The sequence below is a fragment of the Prunus avium genome, chromosome 8, assembly GCF_965620075.1.
Source record: "Prunus avium chromosome 8, drPruAviu1.hap1.1, whole genome shotgun sequence".
Classification (NCBI taxonomy): Eukaryota; Viridiplantae; Streptophyta; class Magnoliopsida; order Rosales; family Rosaceae; genus Prunus; species Prunus avium.
The window spans coordinates 2,646,405-2,656,579 of record NC_142291.1 but is presented as its reverse complement, the minus strand read 5'-3'; the positions used below and the strand labels follow the sequence as shown (position 1 = coordinate 2,656,579).

The 10,175-nt window shown below is 38.2% G+C and overlaps 2 protein-coding genes across 2 annotated transcripts; both read right to left on the bottom strand.

The window, feature by feature from the left end:
* Window positions 1-349: 349 nt before the first annotated feature.
* LOC148291125 (uncharacterized) lies at window positions 350-1,938 on the bottom strand. The gene is made up of 2 exons (XM_088245421.1): window positions 908-1,938; window positions 350-617 (listed from the first exon to the last, which is right to left on the bottom strand). The coding sequence occupies exons 1-2, from the start codon at window positions 1,884-1,886 to the stop codon at window positions 583-585; spliced, it is 1,014 nt and encodes a 337-aa protein (XP_088101547.1). The 5' UTR covers window positions 1,887-1,938; the 3' UTR covers window positions 350-582.
* Window positions 1,939-6,189: 4,251 nt separating this feature from the next.
* Window positions 6,190-7,379, bottom strand: LOC148291124 (uncharacterized). The gene is made up of 2 exons (XM_088245364.1): window positions 6,591-7,379; window positions 6,190-6,384 (listed from the first exon to the last, which is right to left on the bottom strand). The coding sequence occupies exons 1-2, from the start codon at window positions 7,377-7,379 to the stop codon at window positions 6,190-6,192; spliced, it is 984 nt and encodes a 327-aa protein (XP_088101490.1).
* Between the last annotated feature and the right edge of the window lie 2,796 nt (window positions 7,380-10,175).

Below are 10,175 nucleotides of genomic sequence, written 5' to 3'. Positions count from 1 at the left end.
CACCATTTTGTTGCGGAGTGAAAGATGTGGAGGTTTGATGAATGATGCCTTGGTCTCGAAAGAAATGTGCCAAGACATTGTTCACATATTCCCCACCATTATCAGACCGAAATACTTTGATGGAGGCTTGGAACTGTGTGGTAATCATAGCATGAAATTCACGGATTGCAGCGGAAACGTCACTTTTATGAGCTAGTAAATATACCCAAGTCATGCGAGTACAATCATCAATAAATGTAATAAACCATCTTTTGCCATTGGAAGAAACTTTAGCAGGACCCCAAACATCAGAGTGAACCAAATCAAAAGGGAATTCCGTTTTATTATCACTTAAGGGAAAAACAGTTCGATGGCTTTTGGCCAATACACATGTTTCACACTGAAACTGAGAATGATCTAGGCCACGAAACAAAGACGGAAACAAACGTTGAAGATAGCCAAAGGATGGATGTCCTAGACGACGATGCCAAAGCCAAATCTGATGTTGATTGCGAGCTTGTGAGCTGGAACCTTGAGTATGAGCTGCCCTTGGTGGTGAAGAGACCGTCAAGGAATACAACCCCCCCCCCCCCCCCCCTTCGTTTACCATGCCCAATCGTCGCGTGAGTCGTGAGGTCCTGAAAAAGACAATGGGAAGGATAGAATGTGGCATAACAGTTATGTGAGTCAAGTAATTTTCCAACAGACAGCAAATTGCAATTGATGGAGGGAACAAGTAGTGTATGAGATAAAGATAAGGAAGGGGAAAGTGATATAGTTCCTTCACCAGCAACATTAGAGGGGACTCCATTGGCACTAGTGATGTAAGGATGACGAGACTTAGAAGATATTGTGGAAAACATAGTAGAGTCAAAAGTCATATGATCAGTGGCACCTGTGTCAATTATCCATGTAGTGGGTCGTGTACCTGATTCGGAGTCGGAGAGTAGGGTGGAAGATGGAGAGGCATCGGTAGTTATAACACATGCTGCCTTGGGTGTTTTGTTGCGGGATTTGAAAGCATCCCACCACTCAGGATAACCATGAAGCTTGAAGCACTTCTCAACAAGATGATCACCACCACAATGAGTGCACTTCTGAGTTCCCTTTGCATCGTCAGTTTTGGGACCCCGGGGGGGAAGTCCGGAGGACGTACGGTGTGGTGGCCGATATGGCTTGACCGTCATTGCACTCCCACCGCCAAGCATGGAAGATTGACGATTATCTTCTTCTACCACTAGTGCATAAGCTTCAATGACTGCTGGAAGCGGATTCATGGCAAGAATCCGACTACGAACGGAATCAAAGTTGGGATCGAGTCCTCCCAAAAAATCGTACACACGTTCCACCTCAAGTGCTTGTTGGTGAAGAGCCACATCATCGGGATTGGTATGTTTGCAGGGACGGAGGCTGTCAATTTCCTGCCATATTATGTGTAATTTTTCGTAGAATACATTCACAGGTTCACCACTTTGAGAGGTGGTGACTGACTGACGACGGAGTTGGTACAACTTGGAGCTATTCTGTGTGATAGTATATGTCTTCCGAGCTGCGTCCCACACCGCATAAGCCGTTGAGCAGTGATCAAATAAGGCACGTACATTTTTGGTCATGGAGTTGAGGAGCCATGACTGCACCAAACAGTTGTCTTCATCCCAAGCTTCATAACTAGGATCATCAATGGCAGGGGCAATCTTTTTACCATTAATGAAACCAGCCATACGACGAGCAGTGATGGCCAAGCGAACACTACGAGACCATGCAGGATAGTTGGACCCATCCAACTTATCAGGAGTAATTGGAGAGTAGTCATGAGAGGACCGGGGTGGTGGTGGTGTTGTGGAGTCGATCTTGGTGGAGTCGATTTTAGAGGAGTCGCCTGTGGAGTCGTTGATGGAGTCGCCCATGAGGTAAATATATAAAAGGATGTAGAGGAAGAAATAGCTTAAAACTTCAGCAAATAAGAGCACACAAACAACTTGTGATGATCAAGACCAATTTTGAGGCAAGGCAAAGTATGAGGTAGGAATAATATAACAGGAAATTATGGGCAAGGATAGGTAGAGATTTAGGCAAGAACAAGGTTATGCAGAGGCAACCAAAATCGATTGCTCTGATACCATGCCAAATATAGTGTAATTGAGAGAATTGAGAATGTAGAACAAGAAGAACAAGATAGGTTTTGCAGAGAATTCAAATCTGCCAATTGAATTACTTACTTGGTGAAGGGTTAGATATACAAGTATACAAGGTGATTATTAGTTACAAACAATGCACAAGACATGGAGGGAAACATGGAGAGTTTCCATCCCTAAAACAAGGAAGAAGAAAACAAGGAAAAGTAACAAGGTGGTAGACAAGCCATTTAGGGATGTCTATGTTTTGTCTTTGTCTTTACTAACAGGTCCGAGTGGTGGAAGTGGTAGCTTTGACGACAGTATTGAACCATGCTGCAAAAGAATCAAGCAAGACTAAATTGTATTTTCTTTTGCTTTTGGTGAGAAGAGAACAGGTAAATAAAGAGAGCATCCCATGAAGGAAGTTTCCTTGAAGTTTCGTAAGTGTCAGTATGTTTTGTGGCTTTGATAAATAAAAGTGAATCCTTCCTTGATACCTTGAGCCATATCTTTACCGATTCTTTTGTTTTAATCTACGCATCCATGCAAAACAAGGGTTGCAATGCAAACCGGTGAGTTTTGGTGGGAAAAGGAAATTATTGATTGTATACATTGATTGTATGGTGTGTACAGTGGTCTAGAGCTATATATATACACTAAATTTGAGTAGAAGCAATCTAGAATAAGTTTGTTGCAAGGAATATGGAGATGCTGCCACGTGTATGTGAATGATGCAACTAGCCCTTTTCTTTAGTTCTTCTACAACAGTGATGAGGTGTTCTCCAGCTGTGCTCCATTCTTTGCTTGCTTCTCTATGTGTTGGTTCGCTGTGATGGAGGATTGAGAATTTGCTGCTTGCTTTATTGCTCTGTTTATTTGCTCTGCATGCTGCCTCTGCATGTGTTTTTTAGTTTCAGGGGTGACATTCTCTTTCTTCATAGGTATATAAGGGATGGGTGGAGTAGGAAAGACTAATGGAAACATGTCATTTCTTGTATCAAGTCATGGATCCATATCTGAGAATGCTTCTCAATAGATTTGAGGCTTCTCAACAGCTAAGAGAGAAAACTCTCTGAACCATTTAGAATCCTTATCAGATATATGGATGCATGACTTGATACAAAAATGACATGCACAATTGTTCGTCAAGAGTCTAAAGAACCTGGTCAATGCAGTCGATTGTAGCTTCGTGACGACATTGCTCATGTGCTCATGAACAATATGGTAAGAATTTATATGGATATAAGACCAAATTGGGAACAAAATATGATTTCTTTTAGCAAGATATTAGACAAAATCAACTTACTTTCATTGCTTACTTCTTATGTGGTATCTTTTGTAATGGTTTTCCTTTCTTAATCTCATTTCAGCTCTCTGGAAAAACAGTTGGCATTATCGGCTTGGGAAGAACTGGCAAAATTAAAGCTTGGCCTCGGAATGTTGCATTTTGATTGTTGTGTTGATCTCTGATCACTTCTGAAGAGACCAACGACATTCTCAGATGTTGACGTCATCGATGCTTTGGGTCAGGGTGTTCTCATTAGCACTGGAAGAGGTTCTCATGGTGATGAACCTCAGTGTCTGCACTGCTGGATATTTATGAGAATGAACCAACCACAAGTTCCTGATCAGCAATGTATTACTGTGGCAGATTTAATTTGTTTCAGTCAGTTTTATAAGTAACGGAAGCTCGTTGTTAAATTTAATACACACTTGAAGAATTTAGAAAAATCTAGAAAAAAATTAGAAAACCCAAGAAAAGTCTACCAACTTGACAAAGTCAAGCTTCAAGAGATAATTGTTGTAAGCTCCTAAAAAATTCTTAATAAAAATCTTGTAATAAAGTAATAATATTATAAAGTAGTGGATATGGGAAGAAGCCAAGTCCACCGACATGGACAATGGCGGCAGCTTTAGTGTATAAATAGATGTTGTCTCTTGTACAAAGCTAAGAGAGAGAAAAGGCCAAATAGCCAGCAAAAAGTGAAAAAGGCCAATAAGCCTAGTCCTCAATAAAGTCTTGAATCCACCTATTGCGGAATAAATAAAATCACTTTGTTGTTCACTTTTTCATCCTAAAAAACCAACACTCGTTATAGTCCAGAAATAGCAATATTTTCTCTGCAAAACAAAACAAATTCCGTAAATCATTGTGCATTATATTATACTGAATTTGAGAACATGTCAATCCTCTTTAGCTGCTTTAGGATTGATTGGTGGTGTTTTAGAAATCAGAAAATGAAGCTGTCATGGAAAACACAGAGTATTTCATTTCTATTTGACATCAAAACATTCTAGTGATTCTTCTAATAAATTGGCCCACCTAAGAATTATGACCTGTAAGCTGGTGAGGTTCCCCTTTACAGGAGCCCAACGGTATAAAGGAGTAGTTGCCCTAGAATAAGTTACCCTTTGAAGAAACACTTATCATACTAGAGCTCATGCCTTATCGAGCATGTTATGCCATTTTAAGATTGGTTTATTCTGCAGCAGCAAATGCTACTCACAATAAGGGTTTCAACAAAACAAGTTTAATCATTAGTAAAGCCGAAGTCAACGGAGGGCACGACTATTATTAGGACAAATTATGACTACAAAATCTACAAACTATTGCAACTGAAGGATTCTCAGGCCCCCAATCAACAAGACGGTCCTAGCTAGTCTGTTACAAACTGCGCTGAAATTCTCTCTCAAATCTGAGGTTACTCGATCTTTCATGAGCTACTAATCCTTGCCAAAGTGGCTCTTGGGGGTCAAATATTGTACATCATCGAGTTCAAGACTGGGCCGAAGACCACAGAAATTTGAGCTCTCTTCAGAATCATTAGGAAAAACAGGCCGAAGGTTTAGTCTTGGTTCGCTTGCTGGCAACACAGGAAGTGGCGCTTCGCCTTTAAGAATCCTCCCTGCTTCCTTCATTGTTGGCCTCTTCACATGGTTTGGGTGCACACAAGCAAGTCCAGTCATCAACGTTCTTTCCATCTCTACCGTATCTCCCCATCAACCTCCGATCAGCAGCTTCAATCAGTTTCCCGTTTTCCCACATGCCCCAAACCCAATCAACAACCACTGTTCCATCATCCACTACCGGCTTTCTCCCTGTTGCCACCCCTAACACCACTAACCCAAGAGCCATCTCCACCATCTTTGTTTTTCTTTCATGAGAATGATCAACAGGGCTGCTGTTGCCACTTGAATCTTCTGGTAAGGAGCACATGAAACAGTCCCCTTCTGCAACAGCATCCATCGGAATCCCAGGTGGAAGAGACCCAAAAGTCTTGAACCTCCACTTTCTTCACCCGTTTTCTTATACCCTTCATTCCTTCTAAAAAGGGGTATGGTAGTAAAAACATAGCATAAATATCACCTGAACTTTCAAGCATGTGCGTCATTACCACCTGAACTTTTAATTTTTATTTTTAACCACCTGAACTTTGTAAAGTGTTGCAATCCACCACCTACGTCTAACTCCGTTAAAATTTCCGTTAAGTTTAAGGGTATTTTTGTCAATTAACTATAACAAAGAATAATTATATTAAAAAATAGAATTAAAAATACAAAAAAATAAAGCTAACCTCCATATCTCTCTCTCTTCTCTCTACTCCATCGTCTTTATTCCACCAAATATCATATCAAATTGCAATGGCCCATTGATTTTGTTGCCTTCCTATATTTCCTTTTTTTTTTTGCCAAAGCCTTCTTGCATTCATTTCATGGCTTGCACTATTTGTTCAAAGGCTTGTCCTTCATTTCAATGGAAGTTCGCATATCCAAAAAATAAAAATTCAGACTGCAGTTACTCTCTCTCTCACCCTCAATCCAGCAAATTCAAAAAATTTAACATCAAAACTAGAATTTAAATTTTGTAACTTCATCATGGGTTTTGGGAAGGAATCAATTGCATTCCTAGTATATATAAATATCCCAAAAAGGTACTAAACATCTGCAATTGACAAACAAGTTCTAGGAATGTCTAAATTCAAGTACCAAAACACCAGTGCATGCAGTCCTTATACAGGACATGCCTATATAATAAACTACAAATTAATTAGAAAACAGAAATATAACCAAGAAATTAAGTCCTCTATGATTTCTAAATCTTTGTCTTCTTAGCAGGAGACTTGAGCCTAAATTTCCTTGTTGTGTTGGTTGTCACAGAAGAAACGGGTTGTGATTCCATTGGCAAGCTAGAGCTTGGTTGGTATGTTGATGTACTTGCTAAATTTGGTTGAATTGTTCTTTCACTGATAGTGCCTGCTTGGCCTCTTGATGCACTTGGTCTTTTTGCCTACAAATAAATTCAGTAATTATAAACATATATAATGTGCTTGCAAATGATATGTTTGAAAACCAATCAAGCTAAATACCTTATTGATAGTGCTTGGTTGGCCTCTTGATGCACTTGGTCTTTTTGCCTACAAATAAATTCAGTAATTATAAACATATATCATGTGCTTGCAAATGATATGTTTGAAAACCAATCAAGCTAAATACCTTATTGATATTGTTGGCACCACCTCTTTTATCGCACTTTCTCTTGTTGTGGCCATGCTCCCCACAAATGGAGCATTTTATTTTGACATGGAAGGATCTTGATAGCTTAGATCCAGTAGGTGCTGCTGGTTTCTCATCTTTCTCTCTTGCCCTCACTTTTTTGGGTCTCCCAGGTTGCTTATGATACACAGGGGGCAAGATGGGAGGAAAGTTAGTGTGTTCCCACAGCTCTTCATTGGCTATAGGGTGAATAAAAGGTCCATAAGCCCTTTTCCATGATGCCTTCTTATAACATGAATGTATATACTTGACAGGATCTTCATGCCTTCTACAAATGCAAGCTATTGCATGTCCACAAGGAATTCCAGTCAAATTCCACCCTCTACATGTGCAAGTGTGCTTAGCCAGATCAACTGCAAATTGAACCCCACTCATATGCACCACTTGATACATTTTTTGTCCTGCCAAATGAGCAATGCACTTACTGCTTTCTACCTTATTCTTCTCAACGATCGTATGGATCCTTGGCCCAATATCACCATGCCATTTGTCACATGCTTCTCTCTGTTTAGCCATCCTCAACATCATATACATTCTCAGAGTTTCCAACATAGTCAAAATAGGTTTATCCCTTGCATCCAGTATGGCACTATTGAATGCCTCACACAAGTTATTTAGCAAAATGTCACATTTTGGGTGCTCAGAGAAATGTGATCTGCTCCAGTAGTGTGCATTTTCCTTTTTAAGCCACTTATATGCTTCATCATCCAACTTTTGTAAACTACTCATCTCAACATCAAACCAAGGCACTGTTGTTGCCCTTGCTGCTGCCCACAACCTTTGCTTCAATTCTAAACCCTTGTGTAGTATGGAATACTGCTCTTGGTAGGAACCCTCAAGCTTCTCATTTACTATTGATCTTGCTCTATATGCTTTCCACCTTGAGATTTGTGCCATATAATCTTTCCTCACCATAGCTTTCATTGTCTTGACATCCATTTTTGGATTAATGGATAAATCGTCAGCATATCTATCAGCCAACCAAGTACTAGTCACACTTGTATTGTTTTCATCAGTTCCACATGTGTGATTTGGAACTAATGTTTTAACATGTAAAGGGGAATGTCTGTCAGACAAGTCATTAGAAGAAGCATACACAGACCAAGGGCATGGCTCGGCTTTACAAACAGCCTTAACCTTATACCAATCATTTATTTTGAACTTGTAAGACCTACAATGGTTAACGAAATGCCATTTCACAGCTTCTTTGAATTCCTTGGCATTTGCAAAAACCATCCCCAAATGAAACTCTATGGTTCTAATATCAGTTTCTCTCCTGAATTGTTTAAATTTTGGCAATTTCTTCTTCATCCTTCTCCTATTCACTGTATTTGGTTCTTCATCACTAGATGAGTTCCCATCTAGGCTTTTAAGATCTTCTGAATTGTATTCATCAAACTCTTGCTCTTCTGGTCCAATCTCATTTTGTATATCTTCCTTGTTAGAACCTTCTACATTTTGGTCATATATGACATCATCTTCATTTTGCTCAAATGATACACCAAGCCCTTCTTCCTCTTGCTCATAATCAGAATCAATAAATTCATCATCAGATTCAGTGGTTGCTTCCTTTTCTTGTACATCCACATCCACCCAATTAAATTCTAGCACATCTGATTGAGGAGACTTCTCTGGCTGACGTGAGTTACTTTGCTGCCTCTCAGTTTGAAATATATCTATTTGCTGCACATAATGGTTATTAATAGATGCCTGACTCTCTAGAAGCCCACAAGAAATTCCATGAGAGAAATAAATGACAACAACTCTACTGTGAAGCAAGTTATCAAACATGTTATTAAACACCTCATCATTTGTAATACAAACCAACTTACTTTCCACCCCATTTACTCCCTCTGGCACTCTATAGTAGTATCCAACACGTTCTTGATACCCCAATTTCTTTGCAAAATCATCAAAATCGAAAGGTGACATGTAGTCTCGATTTAAGTTGTCTACCCAAACCACACTACCACCAAAATAAAAGTTGTATCCATTACCTATGTCTTGAAGTTGACCACCATGGTGTATTTCAGCAGTCCACAATGCTGGATCTAAACCCTCTGTGTATAGAACATTGAACAAACAAAAGTTACCACTATTTTTAAAATTTCAAAAATTTAACATATATATCCACAGTAATACACTATACATGATCGTAATTCTCATGTGAATTTAGTTTTATACATGCAAATAACAAACAAAACATATAATTTTTCAGAACCATCTTCATAAACCAAATAACAAATATTAGGAGCTGCTCCTTTTTGTTGAACTAACAAGGCAACGTTTTTTTATTTTATTGAAGTACATATATATGTGATGTGTGAGTCACAGCATAAAATATAAATGTGAAAATTTGACATATTCGACATAGCCCCACAGACATTCGATGCAATCTAATTGTTAAGCAAAATATCATAATAGACAAAGCAAACTACAAGATTAAACAACAATAAATTTTTTTAAAGTTACAGTAAAGTCAAAAACTATCAAGAAATTCAGAAAAACACATAAATTTAGAACCACTATTGACCATAAAACGTTACAAACTCAAACGTATCAATCACCACACCCCTTACCAAACAATTACTCACAATCTAAAAAGTATAAATACGTAATTGTCGAAGCTTACCATAATTTGGTGGGTCCCCGGCGTATCTAAAGTTATTATCCATATCAGTTACTTCAATCCTTAGTTTGCTACTCAATTTCAACAACCCACACAAGAGATGCCAAGAGACAAAGATGAATATAGAGTATGGTGTATGCAGAGGGTGGGTTTTGGGAACGTAGGTTTTTTTTTTGCAGTGGAGCGAATTGACGTTGGAAAAGTTGGAAAAGTAGGAGTAGGGTTAGGGTGAAGGCGCTGTAATTAGGTTAACTTTTTTTTAAAATCTGTTTTTTAATATAATTATTCTTTGTTATAGTTAATTGACAAAAATACCCTTAAACTTAACGGAAATTTTAACGGAGTTAGACGTAAGTGGTGGATTGCAACACTTTACAAAGTTTAGGTGGTTAAAAATAAAAATTAAAAGTTCAGGTGGTAATGACGCACATACCTGAAAGTTCAGGTGGTATTTATGCAAATTTCCCTAATATTTTTAAGGGCTTGTCCAATATAGGTCCCTACAATTTCTATTTCCTAGACATATACTCATCATTCTATAAATCTATGTGTAAAACCCAATTTCAAACTTAAATGACCAGTAGGATATAAGTGGTCATAGTATTCCTATATTTTTACATCCTTGCCATCAGACTTTATATTTTATTTATAATTTATTCTAAACATTTCATTAACTGCCATAATTGTAATTAAAACTCCCTATTAATAGCATATCAATCACCCCATTTCTTTTTGTTGTCATTCCCTCTAACATATCGCCCCCTAAAATTGCAAACCTAAAAAAAAAAAAAAGTAAATTACATATCCAATAATGTACATATGAAAAATATAAATATAAATATATATGTATAAAAATATAGGTATATTATTCACCCAAAAATTTAAAAAAATCAAAG